Consider the following 26,002-nt stretch of genomic DNA (forward strand, 5'->3'; position numbering starts at 1 on the left):
TAAGCAAACGAAAGCAAAATTTTGAGCAGAAAACAAAAAATACTGGTGTTGCACGCGGTATATGATACAGCAACAATCGATTTCGATGTTATTACGGAGGTAACTGATGAGCTGAAAATAAAAACACTTGTTACCAACACAGTACCATTACCCATTTGTCTCTACATATTTACTAAAACGTTGCAAAAATCTTAGCAAAAATCAGATCAAGTATGTCTTGTATAACCCATAAAGTGATAAACGGTTAGTTCATGCTCATCAGTCTGGCTAAAAGTGTAAAAATTAACATCGAACCGTTTAGCACTAAGATAATCTGAACTAATACCAAATAAATGAAACGAGCAATGTGCTATTAAGTAAATTAAACAAGAAAACTCAATTCATCATGTTTCTCAGCCAATTAGACTAGAGTATTAATTTCTAAACGTTCAAAAACGTAGAAACATTGTTCTATTTTACGCAGAGAGCTCGGAAAAAGTGCAGATAACATGTATTTTGTGAGTCTGCTAAGAATCTAAATCGATATGCTCTTTTTAGTCTAAACATTCATAGTTTTCAAGAACGTATAGGTAACTGATTTTAGCCGAAATAAGGCTCAAACAAAAGACCTTTTCTCGGGTTAAGTTGCATTTGAGTTGATAATAGAAGAAGCTTTTCTGCCTTGATAAAGAAAAAAGGAAAAAATTGCGACAAACCATAATTCAACAGAATCATCATAATCGAATTATTTCAAATATGACAAGCAGTTCTACGCATCAAATTTTAAAAAAAAATCTTTTTAGGTTTTCAGCTATTTTTTGTCAATTTTAAGTTGAAAACTGATAAATTGCCACTCCCTTTTTACATGGATATCTTAAAACTTAGTTAATGTTACTATGACAGCGGTGACTTTCAACAAAAAAGCATTTTGAATTTATATAGCACGACTCTTTTACGCCGACAACAACTTTTGACTCTAATTGCTGTCGATTGGGTACCCTAAAAAATCAAAAGCCAAATTTTGAGCAGAAATAAAAAGAATACTGGTGTTGCACGCGGTATAGGATCCAGCAAAAATCGTTTTTGATTTTATTACGGAGGTAACTGATGAGTTGATAAATGCAAACCAAAAAGTACTCATTAAAATTTAATAAAAAAAACTTGTTACAAACACAGTACTACCACTCAGTTGTCTCTATATCTCTTCTAAAAACAACTGCAAAAAAACTAAGCAAAAATCAGAACAAGTACGTCTTGTAAAACACATAGAGCGATAAAAGTTTAATTCATGTTCATCAGCCTAGTGAAAAATGTAAAAACTAATATCGAACAATTTAGCACTAAGATAATCTAAACTGTTACCAAGTAAATGAAACGAGCAATGTGCTATTAAATAAATTGAACAAGAAAACTAAACGCGTCATTTTTCTCAGCCAATCAGACTCGAGTATTTATTTCTAAACAGTCAAAAACGCAAAAACATTCTTCTATTTTACGCAGAAAGCTCGGAAAAAATGCACAAAACATGTATTCTGTGAGTCTAGTAAGAATCTGAATCGATATGCTCTTCTTAGTCTAAGTATTCATAGGTTTCAAGAACGTAAAGAACATATCGGTGACTGAATTTAGCAGAATTAAGGCTCAGACAAAAAAACTTTTTTTCGGCTAATTTGCATTTGAGTTGATTCCAGAAAAAGCTTTTTGCCTTGATGTGGAAAGAAGGAAATGTTATAACAAAAAATTATTCACCAGATTAATCATAATCGAATTATTTCAAATATGACTAGCAGTTCTACGCATCAAATTTTAAAAAAAATCTTTTTAGGTTTTCAGCTATTTTTTGTCAATTTTAAGTTGAAAACTGATAAATTGCCACTCACTTTTTACATGGATATCTTAAAACGTATTTAATGTTACTATGACAGCGGTGACTTTCAATTACAAAAAGCATTGTGAATTCATAGAGCACGTCTGTTTTACGCGGACAATAACGTTTGACTCTGCTTGCTGTCGATTAGTTAACCTGAAAAAACGAAAGCAAATTTTTGAGCAGAAAACAAAAAAATACTGGTGCTGCACGCGGTAGAGGATCCAGCAAAATCATTTTCGATGTTATTACGGAGGTAACGGATGAACTGATAAAAGCAAAACAAAAAATACGCATTAAAATTTAATAAAAAACACTTGTTACCAACACAGTACTACCACTCAGCTGCCTCTATATCTCTAATAAAAAACATTGCAAAAAACTAAGCAAAAATCAGAACAAGTATGTCTTGTAAAACACAAAAAGCGATAAAATGTTAGTTCATTTTCATCAGCCTAGTGAAAAATATAAAAACTAACATCGAACCGTTTAGCACTAAAATAATCTGAACTGTTACGAAGTAAATGAAATGAGCAATGTGCTATTAAGTAAATTAAACAAGAAAACGAAATGCGTCAATTTTCTCAGCCAATCAGACACGAGTATTTATTTCTAAACGTTCAAAAACGCATAAACATTGTTCTATTTTACGCAGAAAGCTCGGAAAAAGTGCAAATAACATATATTTCGTGAGCCTACTAAAAAAATCGATATGCTCTTTTTAGTTTAAATATTTATAGGTTTCAAGAAAGTATCTAGCCTGGCCCCAGCTCAGCAGACGTTAATCTGCCGAACTGATAACCAGCTCAGTTTTCAGTAAACTAGAAGGTTTCAGAAAGTTGAAAGTAGAAGGCTACAGAAATGCAAAGTTCCTTTCTTATCTTTTTTCTACGAAGTGGTGAAATGGTTCACACACACACACACACACACACACACACACACACACACACACACACACACACACACACACACACACAGACACACACACACACACATAAACTTTCTGAAGTCTTCATGTTTGCGACGAAAATGTTCAAGAGTTAAAGTTATGCTGCAACATTTTTCAGCAACTACAAGAAATAACTTGTCAAGGTGGCTGTGAAGAAAATACAAACAGAAAATCCCTGATGCGATTCCACTAAATGCCGTTTGAGTCATTAGGTGGAAATTATTTGACAGCAATAGACTTTTAAAATTATACCGTACAGGCAGACAATAGAAGTTGTCGGGCTTCGAAATTTTGAGCTATCATTAAAGTCGCTTGCACAGGCAAATTATCAGCTTCAAATATCATATTTTGGGATTTGATTAAAACCTATTTGGCACCCAATGAGAAAGTTGCAATCTCTTTCGCACAATTAACGGGGATAAGCGATCGTAAAAAGTGCGAAACGATCTTTTACGGATCCCGCCAAACTCAATAAACGTTCTGCTATCGCGACAGAATCACAACAGGAAAAATCAGGACGTGAGAGGGAAGCAGACCGTAGTTAATTGCCATTGAACAATTTTGACTGAACTAAAAAGAAACGGAGAGCAAGGCGGATACAAAACGGAGAAAAACGAACGACACAAAAAAGAAAAGGATAACAAAACAAAGACTAAAAAAAAGAATACGAAAAATGGAATAAAGGAGAAGCAAATCGGTTTCGTTGGAAAACAGTTGATTTAATATTGATTTAATCTATCTACACTACAAAAAAAAAACAGTTTTAAAACCTTGTTTAAATCTTTCAAAAGTTAGACAAAGAACCCCCGTTGATTGCTGAAGTTCAACTCTAGTAGCCAGACCACTCCGCGTTTAATGATTAGGGCGATAAAGAATTAAGAAAACGTTTCGTTAAGAGATTTATCTTACTTATTAAAGCATTGTTACCGCAGTTAAAATTAGCACAAGTAAAACATTCTGATTTTAAGGACCTATATTGGCTAGTGATACACAGCATATCATGTATACAACACAGACGCCCAATGAAATTCATTACAAATTGGAACATTAAAAAACAAAATTCAATTCAAATCAGCTTGGGTATCAAAATTTTGGTCACTCAGATTAAAAGGAAAACAAACAATCCGTTAGGGAGCACTTAGAATTTTATTGCTTTTGAGACAGCTTATTGATGTTGTATAATGACATAGGATACATAATATTAAGAGTGGTAAGTTTCGTATAGCTATTCGATTGAACTGCGACCAGTAAAAGCGATGATTTGAAATTAAGCCCATTAAAAAAACGTAAAAGAGGGCAAAAACCAACAAACTAACGCAGTTGACAGATTCCGTATCAAGTCGTTCATTGGTTTCCTTTCTTCTTTCGTTAGCAGGCCTCCGAATGTCCAAATTAGAGAAAAGAGGAACAGCCTTTCAACGTGGATCAGCCCACCTAAATATTGCAGTTAGTTAACGAAATAATTATCAAACTGGAGGGACAAAAACCCATTGAAAGTACTCTGAATATATCTAAAAAGACACACGGCTAAAGTTTCTAGTATTCAAACACAACTTTATTTCATAGGCCTTGTCAATACAAAATCATAGATTAAATTTAACTTCTCATTTCCTGCAAATATTTACTACCCCGACTTTTCGCTATTCACTTTTCATCAAGCCGATAAATAAGCCCTTTTCCACTTTCCCCGCTTACCCAAGCCGAATTAGATACGTTTTCATAATGTTTTCATTGTATTACACATGTAGAAAAGGAAAAGGACCACTAGCATCTCATGTTGCCCGAAAATTCTAACCATTTAATTAGATAATGCGTGATGATGATTTCAGTATGATTGGTAATGAAAATGATACATAATTCAATAAAATAAATTTTGATTTTACACCACTAAATGGATCTAAAAGATTTAAAAGTATCAATGAAAAACCAGGAATGTCTTTCATCTTACCCGTAACATTGACGTAGTCTTCCAGCTCTAGGAAATGGATATTCATAGTAAATATAAAATTAAACAGAACAATTCTAGAAAAAAAACAATTATAAACAAGAGTGATCACCTCTATTGCATTCAAAAATGAGGCGCTCATATTACATTCGAAAACGATTCCATCTAACAAACTTCCCTGCCCGACCTTAACAAACCCAAAGAAACCCTTAACAAGAAAAAATCAAAAACTTTAATATCTTCAACTTCGGTTAGGAAAATAGTCATTGGCTAATCCTAATTGTTAAAAAAAATGATCTGATGAAAGTTAGTAAATTTTTTTTGCTGAGGTTCCAAACATGCCTAGAGTTTTCTCCTGAGCAAGAAAGTACAAATTTGATGTGTTATGTGTAGTTTTAGCACCTTGGATTTTAAAAAAAAAAATTTAAAATGCTCGAAAAATACCCTTTCTATCGGGTAAAAATTGGTTTCCATGTATCTGGGTTTCTAAATTCATTTAAAAAACGAAGCAAAAACAGTACAGAATGTTTCAAATTAGGTCAAAACTGAATATATATGTTACATATCATCAGCCTTAAATAAATAAAAATAACAACACGATAGCCTAATTTTTCATTGAACGCAAAATTGCCAATTGGGAAAGTGAAGACCAAAATACTTCCATGGAAATCATGCCAACTGATCACGCAATAATTTACTTAGGTAACACCTTATCTTCACTGCTCATCTCCAAATGGGTACTTGAAATTATAAAATAATAAATGTCTGAACTCTGATAATATTTCCCCATCAAAAAATTTTCAAGTTATAAGAAAAGTTTTGAAAATTGGCTCATTGTTGGGTTCAGATACAACGCAACACCTAAACCACAATCACACTAGACCAAATTTTTTTAAACGAAAAACTTAAACAGTAGTTCTTAGAAACGATCTTTCGCGTAATTGATACGTACGCCACTAAGCAATGAAATTTACTGGTTGAGTGATATTGCTCAAAGAGCATTCTAAAACAAAATGGACAATAAAAAATTTTGCATAAAAACAAGAAGACACGCACGACATAAAACCACAATAATTGTTCCGAACCCACTTGTGGGGGGGAGGAACTATATACTCAAATGGGTTTTTTTTGTTCCGTGAATTTTGGCCGACCGATATATTCATCGTAGAGAAATGTGCGTGGTATCATTAAAAAGCTCGTCCAGCGTAGAATTCGAAATTAAAAAGATTTTTTTGAATTTCGTTTTTTTTCGAGGAGTTATCGAGGTTTAAAGTTTCATGTGAACACTGGATATTTGGTTCACTTTTGTTCACTTTTACCGTAATTTTCGTTCGAATTAACGTTTTTCTACGAAAAATTTAATTCAAAACTAGATTTCACGCCAAAAAGTAAATCAATTTTAGGTTTTTAATAGACGAAAGGAGATAATAAAGACTAGTTCTAGTCTTAGAGGGAAGTTTAATATATAAAAAATATTCGAATTAGGTTTGGGAGCTTTTTTTAGAAAATTTTGCAATTTTTTTGTTTTTTCAAGTCACCTAGAGACTACTAGACACTTTTAATATCGAAGTTTCGTTAACGACAAACCTCTTTAACCATCAAAGGAAGCCCAATGAACAAAAAATTTGTTTCGAAGGGATCGCTCATGTTTTTTTTTTTGGACTCGTATTTCAAATTTCGTAATTTCAAATGAAATTTTGATTTATTTTTTGAAGTTTTACTAAAGTTTTATAATCCTATGGCATAAACTTGTTGACTAAAGGTGCAATAGATTTGCTAATGAGCATTAAGTGAACCTATCTAGTGCTGTGAGTGGACAGCTAATGGCTGTTAAGACTTTGAAAATAAATTTTCGAAAGTTTTTTAAAATTAGTAAATCATAAACTTATTTTCGTGAACTGTAAGTTCGTCTCAGTAAAAACAGGATTGAACCCCTTCATACCACTGCAACATAAGTTAATCTCATTGGCGGCTTTATCAAATAACTATTGGTTATACGTCTTCAATGCCACAAGATTTCAAATTTTTTAAAAATTTTTTTGGACATTTCGTTTTATTGGTTCATTTTGGAATCTTATCACGTCAGTCTAATATTGATGGCTACATCTTCCTTTAGTGAAGACATCCAAAGGATCATAGATAAAACTTTCTGAGAAAAAAATATGGTTTAAACGGCTTCAACACTTTCTTCTCCCATTTTTCTAAAGAAATTTTGGTTTTTGCCTGTATTTGTTGTTTTTTTTTTCATAGTCATAAGACATATTGTGATGTCTTATTGATTACCTAGGCATCATAAACATCCTTGTATTCACATCGTGGCATAGCTGAGCGTATTCATTGAATTCCTACGAAAGCTTTTGAGTTTAATGGCTGGTAAGACTTTAAAATTTTTTTTTATTTTTTTTGAACATAAATCAATCTTAAGCTTATTTTTGTGGATTGTAAGTCAGTCTTGGAAATGACAGAACCGCTTTTTTTTCCACATCAGCAAAAATTTATCTAGTTAGCGGTTTTGTCTTCTAACTATTGGTTTTTTTGACTTCGGTGCACGAGTTTTCATAATTTTTATAATTTTTGGATTTTTTTTTAGTAATTTTGGTTCCTTTTGAAATCGTACTACATTATCCTAATATTGATAGCTCTCATTGGCTTAGTGAAGACGTTCAATGGATCGTTGAAAAAGTTTTCAGAGAAAAAAGCTTATGGTTTAAATAGCTTCGACACTTTATTCTCTCAATTTTCTACCGAACTTTTGGATTTTGCCTGTTTTTGTTGTTGTTTTCATAGTCAATGACTTGTTGTAATTTCTTATTGATAAATTTTGAATGACAAACATCCTAGTCGTCACATCATCTAGGCATAATTTAGCGTATTAAATGCCTTCCGTTGAAAGCTGTAGATTTTTTTGACTTTGATACTATGGGTTTTCTCAAAAATTTCGTGGTTTCGATGTATTTTTCTTTGCCATACGACTTATTGTGATGAGTTATTGATGTCACATGAATAAAACCTATGATTGCTATTTCATCGAGGCAGAATTTAGTGTGTTTAATTAACTTAAAATGTAGCATTTTTTTTAAATTCAAACATCTATTTTTGTTATCTCTTCATTTGGTTGACAATTAAGTCAAAAATGTAGATGAGCTCGGGTCGGAACATCATGTGCGAACGCACATTAACGAGCCGCCTTGTCGTTTCTAGCTTCGTTCGAGAGCAATTAAAAATCATTTTGTGAAATTACTCAATGATCGATTAATTTACAAATTACTATTCAAAACTTTCTAAGGAAATATACAGAACAAACAATTTTCACTGATTCCCCTCCCCCCACCCCCTCTCTCACCCCCACCTCAATGAAGACAGGTGGTGAGCAAATAATAAGACAAAGTGAATGGACTCACCGACATCTGAGTTCTTCATAAGAGTGGTGAGGAATGAGAGACAGTTGTCGACTAATCCCACTTCACAAACGGGGATGCGAGTGGACAGTTCGTGTAGTACGAGAGACACGAGTGGCGGGAACAGCTTCTTGAACACGTCTTCTAAGAACTGAAATGGGCAATTTCCGATCATGATCAAACTTTCAGTTGTCTTCTAAAGACTTCATCAATTTTGGAGCTTAATGAAAGTATATAGGACGTAAAAAAGAATCGCCAGCGCACCACCCCCCCTCTGTCTATCTAAGGAAGGCAAAGAATTAAATAAAAGTTAGGGATTGCTAAGAACTGAAAAGGAGCGGCGTTTTACCTTTCGGTCTTGAAGATTCTTGATGTTGTTCTGTAGCCAGGAGTGGCTGATTGACTTCCAGCCCAAACAACTGGCAGAGTAGTACGTCATAGCCTGCAATGAAATCAGTTTTAACTAAAAGAACTAAAAGAAATTTTGATTGACTGTTGCTATTAGTTTCCTCTTCATACGGCAACAATCGGTAGGATCTCTAGGACCAGCGTTAATTTCTATTCAGTCATAAAAAGACCATCAAAGTTTTAAAAAATCGGCTTGCTTGAAAAGTCCCCCGTTAACAGCTCGCCCCTTACATGCATATATATCAAAACACACCTGATTTTTTGAGTCACTTATTAATTATTGGCAAAATGGACGAGAGCTAGAATTGTGAATAAAGGTGAAACTTACAGCCTTTGAAGTGATAGCAGGCGACGCATGGTCCAGTCTTGTGGTTTCAAACACGATTCGCACGTTGTCAGTTATGAACAGTTGTTCTCCGTTGTCACAGAAGAAACTGCTTGGGGTCTCCAATAAAGAGATGAACCTCTCTGCCCAAGTGGGCTCAATAGTGGAATCCAGACAGATCCAAGTCTTGTTTGTGTGCTGAAGAACCAACTCTTACCAAGGAATTGAGTTCGAAAATTTTTAAATAATTTGTGAGTCAAAACCGCGAGCTCAATTATTGAACAAACCATTTTGAGCCAATCTTAGCAGGCTGAGAAATCGAAGTTTTACTTTGGGTATTTAGATGATTTTTATTGACCAGGAAATTTTGTCAAAAGTAAAAAAGTAAGAGGAGTCTCAACTAACCCTGTTAGCTTTTCTGAGAATAGTTGTGAACAAACCATCTACCCATTCAGTGCCCTGGTAATAGCCAAACATTTGAGCAGGGCTGTCAATTGCTCTAGGGTTGATTCTCACAAGTCTACAAACATAAAAAGGATATTTCGAGTTAAAGTAGTTATTTCAAATCTATCACACCATGGTGCGTAGAAAAATCCTTGCTCCATTCAAAAAACAGTATTCACAAAAGCATTGTAAATACGAATAATTGCTAAAATATACCATTGAAGAAGTGTAAAATATTGATTATAAATTGGCATATTCTAACAAATGGTCTTAGTCTTTGGTGCGCGGGGGGGGGGGGGTCAAATTCAATCATTGTTCTATAGAATTAGTTTGAAAAATATTTCAAAGCAATTACGTTGATGCGAAAAAAATACCAACCTATGACTAACAGCTCCCATAGTTGTATTTCCACTGTGTTCACTCTGAGCATGTTCTGACACCATACTGACAGAGGAGGGAGTCTCCAGTTTAGCCAGTGCATCTACCAGAGTAGACAGAGATCTGCTCTTGCCAGACCCAGTCGGACCGCACAGAATCATTCCTGAAATAAAATTGTATTTCTTATTTTAAACTACTGGACAAATTGTGTCAGATTGCTCTTAAGATTTCCGAACTCCTCGATTTTTGCCCGATTGCAAGAAAATGGCTATTAAACTACAGAAAAAGTTACGCATGTCTTATTCCCAACTTTTTCTGGTCTTCGAATAAGGTAAAAGTAAAAGCCGACGACTTCAAAAAATGCGATATGATGTGATTCACCAGAAAATAAAATAACCAGACAGACAGAAATACAAAACACCGACATCATTTACCGTGATTTGTTAAGGAAGCCGTGTACAGATGTACACATTTCTCAATCCAGGGACCATACAAATGTAGGTTGTTACTGTCACACACAGATTCCAATTCCCCCTTGAGTGCTGCTGGTGCCAGAGTCAATTGGGGTACCTCCGGAAGACCGCCAAAGATATCCCGGACAATCAGCTCCAAAATATGCACGTTCTAAAATGGGAATTTTATGCAAGGCCGGCTTTTTCTTCAGTCAAATTTTCATTTTTTTAAATATTTCGTAGCGACAAAAAACATTTTGTAGCCCTTCAGTTCAGTTTTAATCGTTACAAAAATTATAAGTTTCATCGCAGGTTGAAAAAGTTGAGTTGTTTAAAAAATTGGAAGGAATACAAGAAAAGAAAAAAGAGAAAAGTATTGAGGTGTTTGGGGGGATAAATGATTTTAATATTATAATTGTAGCCAAATTGTTAATAAAGTGGATAGAAATATTTTATAATGGATAGAATTTTGCACGTGCGTTGAAATAAAGTCGCCGAGTTGATGAGAGCTAAGCTCGAAATTGAATTCCTTTAAAATTTGGAACAACCTTATTGAAGTAAATTACCTCAAGAGTTCAAGACCGAGCTTCAAAACCCGGTGAGATTGTTCTTGATCACCCCCCCCCCCCTCCAACGTCGTACCGCCGCTAGCCCTTTAAAAAAAGCAGTCGAGTACTGCAACAGAAATAGCCACAACGGGGAGGACACTTCAGAGAAAATTTTTGTCCTATAAATTTTTGTCCTAAAAATTCCTCGGCAAGTCATCAAAAAAGCAGTGGTCGACAACAACACGATCAAAAGTCTAGCTATCGCAAAAAAGTACCTTCGATTCGGGAAAGCACTTCGTTTTTTTTACGATTTGCAATCCCCCGTATGATATAAATACAGTTTCGAATATGGGAAAAATGAATTACAATCTAAGAAAAACTGTTGTGAACGATAGTGTTCGTCTGCAAATCCAGTCTCAAGATAATGCTAGCTCACGAGACATCATTGATGACTCTGACCCCATCAGTGATGCAAATACTGGTTTAACGCAAAACTTTCAAGACTTGAGTGTAAAAGAGCAATTCCACACAACACCAGGAACCATACTTTTCATCCCCGACACTGTCAACAAACTCTATAAGGTGCAAGTGTTAGAAAACTCGGGGCATGAAACCAAAATTAGATATAGTGGTTGGGGCTCAGAGCACGACACGTGGTTTAATGCGAAATCAGTTTGGGCCTATTCGAAGCACAAACATAACTTGAAGAATCGCAAAAGAAATAACAAAAGAAATTTCCGATAAAATTGACCTACTCCTCGCGTCGTGTGAGCAGAACCAGCTTGATGATAATTTCTTTGAAAACTTTGAACAAACAATACTGAACGAGAACAAAAAGTTGCCCTCTTTACAGACAATAGTTGGTTCACATGTTCCAACATGCCGTTTCATTCCGGTCAAATTTAGAACTAAGTGGTCACAACTGCTAACCAGCATCCTGGATGATTGTGCCACAACACCAGATGACGAACTAAATTGGCAGAAATTGTTTTCTGTTTCGAAGTGTATCCTGCGTGCGAGCAACCGAGGAGGTAAAAAGCATAAACGAAATCAGGATCAGCGGCTCTCCGATCGCATCGATCGATGGAATGCGGGTGAATATGCAAATCTTTGGACAGAAGCTTTGACAATGAAACAAGCGAGGAAAAAATCCATAAACGGAATAGAAGAATTAGCCAGTAGAGCTAAAAGTCTATGTTTGCAAGGTCAATTTGGTCGCGCCGCAAAAATACTGTCATCTGAGGGACTTGCGCCTAATAACAGAGGTACTCTGAAAGCACTAGAAGAGCTACATCCCAAAGAAGTGCCTCCAACTTTGCTCCAACCAGACAATATTGCTTCAAGTGCGTATCAATTTAGAGATAACATAGTTTTTGAACAATTGAAAACTTTCAGCAAGTACACTGCAGCTGGTCCTTCCAAGATGTATCCAGAGCATCTATTGCACGCAGTAGAGTGTACTGCTCCCGACCACTCTGAATCCGCCCTTAAAGCGATAACAAGGTTTGTAAATACAGGAAGTAGGAATAATTTCCCTTCATTTGTTTCAAAAGCCCTCTGCAGCGCATCGCTCACCGCTCTATCCAAAAAGAAAGGAGGATCACGTCCAATAGCTGTCAGTGAAATCCTGAGGCGCCTGATTGCTAAATGTTTGGTGAAAGAAGCAAAATCAGAAGCAATTGAGTTGTTCGATTCCATTCAGCTAGGGGTTGGAGTCAGCGGAGGTGCAGAAGCAATTATCCACTCTGCAAAAATCACCTACGAAAAGATCCTCAACGCTGAATCTAATGAAGGAGTGCTTCAGATTGATTTCCGAAATGACTTTAATTCGGTTAAGCGTTCACACTTATTGCAAGCAGCATGCGATTTCATACCAGGTATCGCAGCCTTCACATATTTTTGCTACTCTCAGCATGTGCCACTACTGTACAATAACGCCAGTCTTCAAAGTGAATCGGGTGTTCAGCAAGGAGATCCCTTGGGTCCACTTCTCTTTTCGTTGACGTTATGGCCTGTTATAGAAAAAATAAGAGACGCGGTTCCAAATCTTACCCAGCACACTTGGTATTTGGACGATGGTTTTGTTGCAGGTTCAGAAGATCAAATCCGAACTACGCTCGATATCTTAGCTAATGAAGGTCCAAAAAGGGGTCTGTATTTGAGGAAAGACAAGTGCGAACTCTGGTCAATCGTAGATCTACCTTCAGTTGATCGAGAAGTTACAAGAAATATGGGCAATGGTTTTGAAGTACTGGGTGCCGCAGTCGGATCACCAGAATTTGTTTCTTCTTGCCTGCAGAAACGTGTTCAGAAGGTTGTGTCGCTCTTGGAAAATTTGAGTTATCTGGATGATCCTCAATGCGCTCTCGGCATACTTCGTTATTGCCTAGGGACACCAAAGTTAGTCTACTCTATACGCACTAACACGCCGACAAGACATCTGATCGATGTTTTAAAAGTTTTTGATTCCAGCCAACGGGATGCGTTAGATCAAATAATAGGTGCTGTCACCTCTGACAATGCGTGGTTGCAGTCAACTTTGCCAATAAACAGTTCAGGCCTCGGAGTGCGACAATCGCAAGAGCAGTACAGAGCCGCATATGTGGGCTCAGTGATAGCATCTGATGACTTGGTTCAGAAAATTACAAACCAGCGCGCGTCAGACAGTAGAGTTTTTAAGGAACTCTATGCAAGCCTTGAACCTTTCAACTTAAATTCCTACACACAGAAGAAAATTCAAGAAGCTGTAGATACTGAAAAGTTTTCAGAGCTGCTAAAAAATCAGTCGTCAAACAGGGAGAAGGCAAGAATGCAATCACTCTCTTTGCCTCATTCCGGCGCATGGCTTGCGGCACCTCCAGTTCCTGCCTTAGGTCTCCATATGTGTCCCAGTGAATTTCAAATTAGTGTCAAATACAGACTAGGTATTGCAGTTTATGAAGATGAAAGAAAATGCCCTTACTGCAGGTCTGGGACCCTTCACATTTTTGGTGACCACGCCGTCATCTGTCCCGGAAGAGGGGATGCAATTTCTCGGCATGACAGGATTCGTGACCGTTTTGCATCAGCTTGCTCAGCAGCTAATTTGTCCCCAGTCATAGAAAAACGGAACCTTATTGCAGGAAACGGTTCTCGCCCTGGCGACATATTTCTGCCTTCATGGAAATCAGGTCGTCCAGCTGCTCTAGACGTCACCGTAACTTCTCCACTGCAACCAAACATTATTAATCATGCGGCAGAGAAGTCTGGTTACGCGATTGAAGCAGCCGAAGAGCGAAAGTATGCACAACACGAAAATGATTGCTCTGAGCAAGGAATTTTGTTTGTTCCCCTTGCTGTTGAGTCATTGGGTGGTCTGTCAGTCACTCTCAAGAAAGCGTTAAAGCGCATAGCACTGTTAGCTGACAGCAGGAATTATCAGTCACAAGGACATGCTATCGCTTTTGATAGATTGGCTCAGTCGGTTTCGGTTGTGATTGTACGAGGATCGGCTACAATGTTGCTTGCACGAGTCCCGTAACCCCAATTTTTGCAATATTTTTGGACAAATTCTATTTCCGCAAACATAGTGAACTCCAAGAAGAAAGGAGTCTTTTGAGAAGCGTCACCTAATGAGACGGGATCTTCGTTTTTGTAAATATTGTCTCACCCAATGAGCGGGGAGAACATAAATAATTTTCAAGAGTTCATAGAAGATTGAAACGAGAAGAATTCTGAAACTTAAGGAGAACAAGACTGATGTTATAGAGTGCGATTGAGAAGAGTGAACAATTCTTCAACAAAAACACACTTATTTGAACCTTTAATGAGCAAAAACTTTTGATTCCGAATCAATGTTTGATAACAAAGATTTGTATTAATTCATTTAACTGCGAAGGTAAAAAAAAATGTAAAAAATAATCTTTGAGTGTAAATGTTACTGGTTAGGTTAGTATTTTTTTCACTCTTTAACTAAATATTCATACTTTCAATAATGAATGCGCATACCTGTACTTTATGTGGAATAGAAATTGTGCCTTTTTGCCAATTTTGTCAACCTTCAAAAAAATTAAAAATTTGTTCACAGAAAAAAAAAAAACTTTAAAGAAAAACAAGTATTCAAAAAACATAAAATGTCATTGTGTTTAATTTTTAGGGGCTGGTTCAATCTGCCACTAATGTTAACTATTTTAAACTTATATCGTCTTGTACTTATAACCTGTAATTTTCCAATAAAACCAAAACAAAAAATTTTTCATAAAGAGGACTCTAAGATTTTAAAAAAGAAAAAAAAAGATCATTTTCGCTTCATTTTTTTGAAATTTGAATTGTGTCTTTAAAAAGTTCTTTACATTTAATTTCTGTGTATTTATTTGCCCATAAAATAAATTCAAATGAAAACTGTGGTACTCCTGATGTACAACAAAACTGCAGAAAACAATTTTCTGGACTACGAAGAAAAGACAAAATATGGAAAAAGTGGTTCAACTTTCTGCTGGAGTCTCTGGCTTCTTGAACAAACTAACATGTTTTGAAGTAAGGACTTTTGTATTGCAGGCCATTTGATTCAACGGAGGTACCATAGGAAAAGATTAATATAATTTTTAGTCAAGAAATACAAAGATAAGATAAAATCTTATCAACCAATTAATAAGATAAAATCTTTAAAACAATTAGTTCTGTCAACTTCTCCTGGTGCATACACTAAAGAGAAATCCCATAAATCATTTGCAGACTGATTTCAATGGAAAGTTACAGAGTTGACAAAAAACTGGATAATTGAGACCAGAACGACAAAAAACATATTATTAAGGAAAAAAAAGAAAAAGCTCTTTCTTTCTTTATTCTACATTCTGCTCATTAATCCTGATGCTTTGGCCGGCTTCCTAAATTAAAGAATTAAAGTATCCAATGGTTCTCAGTTGACTACCTAATTCTGTCAACAGAAAATATGAAGCTTTCAATGAGAAAAACAAATATAGAATCAAAAATATTTTATGGAAAAGCAGACAATTATCAAAATTCTTGTAAAAATCTGTTCAAAATCTGCTCACAGTATGTCTTGTAACCCTGCTTCATAGTTCTAAATGAGTTGAAAATGCAAAACCAAACCGCTCAAATTGTTTTTTAAAGGCACTTAAAAACATAACAGGAGAAAAACAACAACCTGAGGAGGGAACGAGCAAAAAAATATTCTCTTTTTCAACGACATTTGATTATAGAGATAGAAAAATTCTCTGTTTCTGCAAAGAAAGCAACTGACCAGAATTATGTACCAGGTAATCTCCATTTGAGCGTTACTTGAATTAGTCACATATAATAAATTTATTACAGAAAAAAAAGAATTTATGGAAGAAAAGACGATAAAAAATTGTCGTTTCAGCACTGTACCGTTATTTTCTTTTGATGATTGGTTACCTTTTAAAGACGCTTTCTCCAATTAATTCACAAAGGTTTGTTCAGATTTGTTATTCACGTTTTTTTGTTCTCAGAAAAAAAATAGAACAAGCCCTAACTTCATACTTTTTCTTCGATTTGAATTTTAAAGCTTGAAAAGAAATTTTTTTGCTTGGTTTGCTTTTTTGTTAAAAAAATTCACAACTGTGCGAGCATAATACAACTGATTTGGAAATAATTTAAAATTAATTTCTCGCATAAAAAGAAGACAAAATTTGAAGACACAATTTTTTATTTCTTTTCTTTCCGTTAATTTTTTCAAGAAGAATTCTCAATTGTGTGTTCATACAAGTTAAGTTTTCGTTGTGACCCACTGCTATTTTTGAACTATGTTTCTGTGCAAAGCAGTTTTGTAATGCGAAATAATTTCTCATGGTAAAATTATATCAAAATGATGACTCTGTGTTTCTCGTTTTTTATTTAAAATAGTCTTAGCAAAGGTTGCTTAGCAAAAAATGTTTTAATCAAGAAATACAAAGATAAGATAAAATCTTATCCACCAACTAATAAGATAAAATCTTTAAAACAATTAGTTCTGTCAACTTCTCCTGGTGCATACACTAAAGAGAAATCCCATAAATCATTTGCAGACTGATTTCAATGGAAAGTTACAGAGTTGACAAAAAACTGGATAATTGAGACCAGAACGACAAAAAACATATTATTAAGGAAAAAAAGAAAAAGCTCTTTCTTTCTTTATTCTACATTCTGCTCATTAATCCTGATGCTTTAGCCGGCTTCCTAAATTAAAGAATTAAAGTATCCAATGGTTCTCAGTTGACTACCTAATTCTGTCAACAGAAAATATGAAGCTTTCAATGAGAAAAACAAATCTAGAATCAAAAATATTTTATGGAAAAGCAGACAATTATCAAAATTCTTGTAAAAATCTGTTCAAAATCTGCTCACAGTATGTCTTGTAACCCTGCTTCATAGTTCTAAATGAGTTGAAAATGCAAAACCAAACCGCTCAAATTGTTTTCTAAAGGCACTCAAAAACATAACAGGAGAAAAACAACAACCTGAGGAGGGAACGAGCAAAAAAATATTCTCTTTTTCAACGACATTTGATTATAGAGATAGAAAAATTCTCTGTTTCTGCAAAGAAAGCAACTGACCAGAATTATGTACCAGGTAATCTCCATTTGAGCGTTACTTGAATTAGTCACATATAATAAATTTATTACAGAAAAAAAAAGAATTTATGGAAGAAAAGACGATAAAAAATTGTCGTTTTAGCACTGTTCCGTTATTTTCATTTGATGATTGGTTACCTTTTAAAGACGCTTTCTCAATTAATTCACAAAGGTTTGTTCAGATTTGTTATTCACGTTTTTTTGTTCTCAGAAAAAAATAGAACAAGCCCTAACTTCATACTTTTTCTTCGATTTGAATTTTAAAGCTTGAAAAGAAATTTTTTTGCTTGGTTTGCTTTTTTGTTAAAAAAATTCACAACTGTGCGAGCATAATACAACTGATTTGGAAATAATTTAAAATTAATTTCTCGCATAAAAAGAAGACAAAATTTGAAGACACAATTTTTTATTTCTTTTCTTTCCGTTAATTTTTTCAAGAAGAGTTCTCAATTGTGTGTTCATACAAGTTAAGTTTTCGTTGTGACCCACTGCTATTTTTGAACTATGTTTCTGTGCAAAGCAGTTTTGTAATGCGAAATAATTTCTCATGGTAAAATTATATCAAAATGATGACTCTGTGTTTCTCGTTTTTTATTTAAAATAGTTTTAGCAAAGGTTGCTTAGCAAAAAATGTTTTAATTTGTGCTTCGAAAAACAAAGGAGCTGTTCTTCTCCTAACAAAGAGCAGCTTTTTACGAACTTGAGATGTGCGTTGGATTGTTTTCTGCTACGCACAGTCTCGCACGAGCCGCCTCGTTAAGATACCAATTAAGTATCCTGACATTTGAGATAACAATGGCAAACAAAATTTACAGTACCAAAGAATTGTCAGCTTTTTTAAGATGCAGGGGACACATATCTATCATTTGGGCCACAAGACAAGGTCTCCCAAACGAAAAAAACATAGCAGGACAAGTCCTGACGTACAACTCAAAGAATGAACTATGAATGGATTGGGAAAACCATTTAGAAAAAAATCCGATCCAAAAAATCGGAAAAAATAGTAAAAACCAAAGTGAAATTGCCGCAAGTGAACAAAAAATCACTAGCGAGAAAGCGAATTTTTATTCAAACGCCGTTTTCTCACTCTATTTTAAAATTAGAGCGAAAAAAATCCACGCCGCAAAACCACTCGCTTTTTTCGCGCCACTTCCTGTTTCGGCGTGACCAAAATCACCACTCCAATTTGACTTCAAAAATCATGAAAATGTTTGAACAGATCTTAAAAAAAACATAGCCGGAAGAATTCCGGAAACGACTCGAAGTTGAAATCCACTTAAATGCCATTCAACTACTCATCAGACAAAACGTGCCCCCACTAATTTAGGATTATCTTGAAACAAAACCATAAAACAAAAAAGTTAAGAAAATCAAGCCTATTAAAATATGATAAAAAATCTGATCGAAAATTGTCATCAATCGAGACCCCGAAATAACTATCTCAGTCAAAAATTACTTCATCAACACAGCTATTACCTACTAAAACCCCTTAAAAAAACTTGATGCCAAATCATGAAAAAATAAGCTCTTCCAAAACAATTTTGACTAAAAAATTGGAAAAAGTTAATAGTTTTTTTAATATTACAGAAGCACATAAATCCAAAGAAAAATTCTTTTCGGCCAATAGGGTATCCAGATGATCAAATAGCAGTAGGCAAGTCATAATAGGCTAAGAGATGTATCTAAAGAACAGAAAAAAAACAAAAAACTGAAAAAAAAATCAGAAAAATAGTTCCAATTTTCGATACTTTTCGTCATATTTTTCAACAAAAAAGGCTTCATATCCACAAAATTTCAACTATTTGTTAAATAAAAATTGCTCAAGTATTAGGGGTCTTTTCAATACCCATTTGAAGCAGTAAAACAAAACAAAAGTCAAAAAATCGCAAAAATTAGCCCCAAAATCATCAAAATACATTAAAAACCTCCGAATTTGCATAAAATTTATATAAATTTCCAGAAACCTTCAAACCACTACCAACACCAGCCTAAAATTAAAAGAAAATCATAACCAAACCTCTTAACCAAAAAAATTGGAAAAAAACCGGTTTAAAATGCCGCACGTGAACAAAAAATTTCACTCGCTCACAGAATTTTTTTTCACACCTCAATTTCTCGCTCTCTCGAAAACAGCGATATGAACAAAAAACCACTCTCTTTTCGCTCCACTCTTCATTTTGTTCAGCAACAAAATCACTTCAAATTTTTTCACGTGTTTCATTTCCCGCTTCAAAATTCACTCCAATAAAATTGATTAAAAAAAGGACTTCTCCAATACTCCTCTTCGAGTCGTAAAAAGAGCGCCCCAATACAATTCAAATTCTTTGAATTGTAAAAAACGTGAATTTAATATGAGTAATCAATACATTTCTTAGTTGCAATGGCGTATTGCAAACAATTTTAATGCCTTTTTATACTTGGATTGCAAAACTTCGTGATTGACATTATAATATAGATCCCAAACGTAGCAATTACCTCTTGTTTGAGTTTCAGGGAAAATATTTCCAGCAAAACGTCTCCGACCACAGCATGCTCCAATTTTGAGTTGTTAGGCAATGTCTGGACAACGCTCTTCTTGCCCAATAACTTCTGTAGGGCTTTTTGTGACTCAATTGCAGCCTCCCGCTCTCTTGCTTGTTTCGCAACTGCGGCTAAAATGATACAAAAGATTCGAGAGGAAAATTAGGGCCTTCCCATGGAAATTTTTACACCCCACTTCTCAAATTGACCACACAACGCAAACAATCAATTTTAGTTTAGTCTTCATGACCGATGGCTGCTTATGTTAAAGTCGACCTTCAATATTCCTATAGGTTAGAGACACACAAGCAACTGTTGAGAGACAATCATAAAACAATACAGTATGTTGATGGTTTTATAATCAATCGTGAATAAATTCAGGACAATTTCAGGTGACTTATGCTCATACAGTGTCAGAGAGCCTACAAATGATCTAAATTTATTGTTCCGACCCCCACTTTAGTGGGGAGGGAGGAACTATATACTCAAATGGGTTTTTTGTTCAGTCAATTTTGGCCGACCGATATATTCATCGTACAGAATTGTGAGTGGTATCATTAAAAAGCCCGTCCAGTGTAGAACACGGAATTGAAAAAAGATTTTATCGAATTTCGTGTATTACAGGCAGTTATCGAGGTTTAAAGTTTTGTGAACATTCTACTGTTTTTGTTCACATTTTCAGTATTTTTTGCTTAAATTTGGCACAATTTCGCTAATATAATTCAAAATAAGTTAGAATTTTTAACGGCAGAGTGTTGTTGTTACCGTTAAAGCTAGAAAACGTTGCTGAATTGCTTGATTGAAGTTTTTTTGGCTAAAACTTTTGAAGAAATTTTCAAAATTTAAACTTTTTTCATCAAAATGGCACAAAATATGCATTATTGGTCCAATTTGTTAAAGTTCGCCAGACTTAGTGACCTAGAAACCTTAACACGGACTCCCTAAACTCAAAAAGAGCGCTAGTTGTAATAAGGCGCCGTATGAAAGTCTTCTGGAATTGAAACTTTGCCGTTTTTTGCAGATTTAACTCGTTAATTATACAAAATGCATTTTATTTTCAATATTTGAAGAGTTCCACTCAACAATTGGTCTAATTCGCAAATACTTGGAACACTTGGTCGGTTTGCTGGGCGCGCGACAAAATCAAGGAGAGGTTTGACAATATCATGGATTCTTAGAATCAGAGACTTTTTGGTTTTTATTTTGATGCTGCCTTTTTTCAAAACATTTTGCTTTTGTTTTTTTAATGGTAATTACTGGCAATATTTTTTTCACGGCTCCATTAATGCAGCTCCAATTTACGTAAATGTGAAGCCAAATGTAGATACAGTTTGTTCTCAGACAACCAAAGGGTTTTTATGGCTTTGAGGAAGAGTTTTAGTAAAATTTAACTAAATTCTTGTCTTTTGCCTTCAATTGTTATTCTTTTGGCAGTCTGATTTTTAAGTTTAACCACTAAAAGATCTAAATTTCTTCCTCAAGAGGTGCAAGTGAAACTTTTCTATTTGTTCGGTTGTTACCTAATGTCTCTTATGTTATTGAATGTATTTCTTTTAAGGAAATTTCTGTGACTTTTTGAACTTGTCCATTTTTTATATTTTTTAGTCAACATTTTGTTTATTCTCAGTAAGTACAAGTCAATCTTTCCTCCGTATAGAATACAAACTATTTTTGTGGCCGATTGTTTTAAAAGAAGGTTTTCTTGCTTTTGATATTACGAGTTTTCATACAAAATTTTATGATTTTTGTGCATAATTGCCCATTTTTGCTGTTGTTTTTGTTTCTTTTGTAACTTGTCACATTATTTAACAATCTAATTGAAAAAAACTTTTTAACATTGGAAATTGAACATAATTTTTGTTTTCATAACATATGGTTTGAAGGGCTAATTATGTGTATCATTTTCGTAAAATAGCCTAAATATTTAGAGCTCTTTTTAATGTTTTGTTGAATCAAACAACAATTTTGATGGTGTTTAAACGTTTCAAATGATGTTTTTAGTGCTTAGACAATTTGTTGCAGAAGAATTTTGTGAAGTTTAGATACTTTTCAGTTTTTGTGGTTATTTAGTTGTCATTTTGTGATAATCGTTTTAAAAAAAATGTTATAATGATCAAAGGAGACGCAAACAAAGATGTTATATTCTCGCGGTTAATGGCTTATAAAGTTAATGGCTTCAAAACTGCGGTTTCGTAAAGTTGTTTGTGAAAATTATTAGTTCAGCTTGTATTTAATGTTATTTTATAGTCTTATGATTGTCTCATTAATAACAGTCGCAATTAGTTTTCCGAGTAGTTGCAAGACAAACTGTCTACTCTTTTAGTCGAAAGCTTTTGTTGTCTATGAATTTTAAAAAAATTTGTTTTTATTAAAAAAAAGAGATAGATTTTTGAGATCTGCCATTTTTTTCCGTTAAATTGTAGCTAAGCATCTCTATTTACAATTCCAAATCATTTATCTTTCAAAAACAATTTGCTGTTCCTAGCGGTTTTATTTTCCTCAATTGGTCTTTCTTCTTGGGTTTTATTTTCCTCAATTGGTCTTTTTTTGAGGAATAAAAGAATCTCTCAATGATTTCATTAGATGCGTAATGCTTCTGATCAGTTCGAAATTAATTCTTTTTTTAATACAAAGCAATGTTTTAATAAACTTTTGCCACTTTTGCTCATTTCTAGTCGACTTGTTGCCAAGTCGCGTTAAGGAAAAGTCCCATATTTTGTTCCAAAAAGTACCCACTAATCTTCTTAGTATAAATTTTATCTGATGCCATTTTGATTTGGTTATTAGTGGTTTTCAAAAAATGAACAAAGGGTTTTGGTCGTAATTAATATTTGTAACTATTTGATTTTGATTGCCGTCTTTTCTGGTAGTCATATTATGGTAGTCACAGGTCTCATAGAGTAGATTGTTTTATTCTGTTAGTAGTTTGTTGAACGATATGGTGATATGTTAATTTTTTTTTATCTCTTCCTCATTTGGCAGACAATTAAGTGAAAAACGTAGATGAGCGGGGTCAGAATTTAATGTGCGAATGCACATTACCGAGACTCCTTGTTCTCATAAAGTATTGATATCAAGATCGCCTTTACAGCAAGAAAACAATTGTTAACCGAAACAGTTCAGATATGACGTTAAACGATATTAATGTTACCTTGCAAATCTCGGCCATATAAACCTCTTAGTTTCTCTGAAAGAGGTGGAACCAAAATAGGCGAGCAAAATAATCATCAGCATCGAAATGATAGTTCCAAAAACATTTCAGCATAACATTCACTGAGTCAAATGAGAAAGTGCATCAAGCAAAATCAAACTGGGAAACAGCAGAGCACAAATTGCGACCGAAATTGCTAACACAATATAATTAAAACAAAAGCTTGAAAACCAAGTAATGATAAATTGATTTTGCCAATTTACTTCATATTATGAGTTTTCGTTCCTTTCTATGGCCTATTATCAACAGAGTAAAAGATTGAACGCCAGGGTACATTTCAAGCACTTTTGGCCAAGCTGAGGATCCAGATCGAAAGACAGCATGTCCAGAACATCCCCAAAGGAACATTCCTACGTTCAGATAACCCCAGAGTGAAAGTACCAGTAGCAACATTTTCGAACGTTCAATAGATTTAGGTTCTTTCCATGATGATAATGATGGTGATCATGGAGATTTTAGCATTTTTTATCTCAAAAGTGCATTTCTTGCAGTTAGTGGCCTTGACAGAACAGCATTGTTTTTAGCATCTTTTTAGAAGGCTTGTAGTTCAATTCATTTCTCGGGTAATCAGGTAGGGTGTTCCAGTACTGACCTCCACTGTCCATGAACGTTCGTTTCTGGTAATTAGTTTTGAGAGCTTGGATACGAAATAGATCACGCCGAAAAGAGTTCGGCGAAGTAACGTTCAGCCGAAATAGGTTCTTTAAATACTTGGGAGCATTTCCATACTTTCACCCTTTCCAGTCCCAACTTTTGTGCGTTCCAAGCAAATTTTGTGCAATCTCAATTCTTGCTTATTCAATTGCTTATTCGAGGGTCAGATAACTTGAGTTGGGCATACCGTCGGGTATATATACACACATTGACAAGAGTTGACTGTGGAAATTGAGATGTCAATCAGCCGCGCGAAGCTATAAATCGACTATAAATCTGTGGAGTCATGGAAACATCTGAGAGCTTCAGCAACAAGATCTACATTCCCAACAAGGTGATTTTTTGCCAGTCCAAAGCATGATAGCTTGCACATAGCTAACTTTGAACGCACGCTACTTTAGCAAAGAACGTATATTTTTTCGGGCATTCATATACAGACTTTATCCAGAAATGCGCTCATCCAAATTTCCAGATCGTATAATGTTAAACGCAAAACGCCTCCACTTGGGTTCGGACATATCGACTTTTGATTTGGAACCTCAGCCGGGACAATTTCAAGTCTAGTAGACAATTATATGATTTCAAACCCACATTTTTTTTGAATATTGGGTTCTCACACTTTCAGTAATCACGAATATATTTGAAAGATTACACAGATATGTTTTTGTTGGACCTTTAGTGCTGAGTTTGACATTGATCACTTGATTGTTCACTTCGAATGTCTGCTCCAGTTCCTCAACTGATTAGAAGCAAAACAAATTATTAGCATATATATCAGGCACGTTAGCTTAGACTAACAATTGACTATATGATCTAACAGACAGAAACATGTAAATTAACGTAAAGATCGAGTTTAAGACTTTTTATAGCTGTCAAATAAACTTTTTTAAAATTATAGTTGTTTTATCCCGTTAGGCAAATACTAATTGAATCAGGTTTTCAATTAAGTCTATAACTATGTGCATTATTACTGTATAAATTGACAGTCCTCCCTAAAATTGTACAAAACATTACAAAAATAAAATAGAAAACGCGTCAAAAAATCTTACAACATACAGTTCAAGGGAAAAAATCCAGTTGGGTTCTAAAGAATGTTTTCCCACTTACTTTGCTGCAGTTGAGTTGTAGAGTAACCCTGGCGAGCGAAGTCTGGGTACATGTCTTTAAGTTTGGTGAATTTCTCCTTGGCCAGAGAGAGCGCTTGCTGGATCATACTCACACTCACTGAGCCAATTGTTTCCCCAGTTCTAGAATATTCTCAATTTTTTTTTTGAAACATGTAAATTACTCAGACTATAACCCTAAGGTTAGATATCTACATGCTCTAAAATGTTAAATAAAATAATCAGCATTGTTATTAATATAGTAATCTTCAAATTGTGGCTGTTCGTTTTTATAGGTAAAAATAGAATTTGAAGGCTCCTATTTGTCTATTAACAGGTACTTTCCTGTGTTGATCGAGCAAAAACTCGGTTAAAACATTTTTAAAGCAAGTTTTACTGTTAAAAGTTCTTATTGAAGAAGGCAATTTGTTCCATTTTTGAACGCTTTTCAAGATTAAAGATTTGTTACTCCACTTCGTTTTCGTATTCTTTTTTATAATAATTTGATTTGTTCTGTTGTTCTGTCTGGCGTTATGGCGACTAGTGAACATTTTAAAATTTTCGGATGTTTCCCATTGTTTTATATCTGTTTGTAGCTTCATTAGGCTAACTTTTGAGATAAACAATTCGGCTGGTAGGATACGATCCTTAATGAGAAGATCAATGGAGTGGTCAAATTTTTGACGAAAATAACAAACTTTTATTCCCCAGTTAATTTGCCTGTTTATGCGGTTTATGTTTTTCACTGTAAGAGTTTGGAGGAATACTCCACTGAAAGAGAGATGAGAGAGTACAACTGACTTGAAAACATCGATTCTTACTTTCAAAGGTATTTGATTTCTTACAAGATACAAAGAACGAATTGCATTAGCCATTTTGCTTAAAACTGTATTCAGGTGATTTTCAAAGGTTAAGTTTGAATCAATTTGTACTCCCAGATAACGACATGCATGAGCTGGTTTGATAACTTCGCCTTTAAAAGAAATTTCTGGATCCGAATTAGTATGATCTGTAAAGAATAACATCTCTGTTTTATCGGCATTTAATGTGAGTTGATTCTCTGTCAGGTATTTGTCTGTTTGTTCTAATATTTTTTCAATTTATGGTTCAACTTTGAGATTTTTAACCCTAATTGACTTTCACAACTTTAAGATTCCTTGGGATTGAAGCAACGAAAGACAAGAAGAAAGAGACAGAAACCAGGTGACAATTCACGCCCAAATTTTAGCGAATGACATTACGCATGCAC

The 26,002-nt window shown here is 34.5% G+C and overlaps 1 protein-coding gene across 13 annotated transcripts in view; it reads right to left on the reverse strand.

The window, feature by feature from the left end:
• Nucleotides 1–26,002, reverse strand: part of LOC142348118 (dynein axonemal heavy chain 5-like) — a 242,955-nt gene that overhangs the window by 95,170 nt on the left and 121,783 nt on the right. For 10 of the 13 annotated variants that reach the window (XM_075399291.1, XM_075399298.1, XM_075399286.1 and 7 more), the window contains exons 54-64: nt 24,758–24,897; nt 24,324–24,389; nt 19,741–19,916; nt 10,128–10,317; nt 9,694–9,856; nt 9,277–9,391; nt 8,875–9,069; nt 8,488–8,580; nt 8,142–8,289; nt 4,744–4,770; nt 4,112–4,229 (exon numbers count right to left, since the gene is read on the reverse strand). In XM_075399291.1, coding sequence (XP_075255406.1) covers nt 4,112–4,229; nt 4,744–4,770; nt 8,142–8,289; nt 8,488–8,580; nt 8,875–9,069; nt 9,277–9,391; nt 9,694–9,856; nt 10,128–10,317; nt 19,741–19,916; nt 24,324–24,389; nt 24,758–24,897 — 1,431 coding nt within the window. Of the gene's footprint in view, nt 1–4,111; nt 4,230–4,743; nt 4,771–8,141; nt 8,290–8,487; nt 8,581–8,874; nt 9,070–9,276; nt 9,392–9,693; nt 9,857–10,127; nt 10,318–19,740; nt 19,917–22,936; nt 22,973–24,323; nt 24,390–24,757; nt 24,898–26,002 lie in introns of all 13 variants that reach the window. The other 3 variants (XM_075399290.1, XM_075399292.1, XM_075399287.1) reach the window with 3 other exon arrangements.

This window comes from Convolutriloba macropyga, chromosome 10, assembly GCF_964194025.1.
Source record: "Convolutriloba macropyga chromosome 10, txConMacr16.3, whole genome shotgun sequence".
In the NCBI taxonomy this organism is placed as follows: Eukaryota; Metazoa; Xenacoelomorpha; order Acoela; family Convolutidae; genus Convolutriloba; species Convolutriloba macropyga.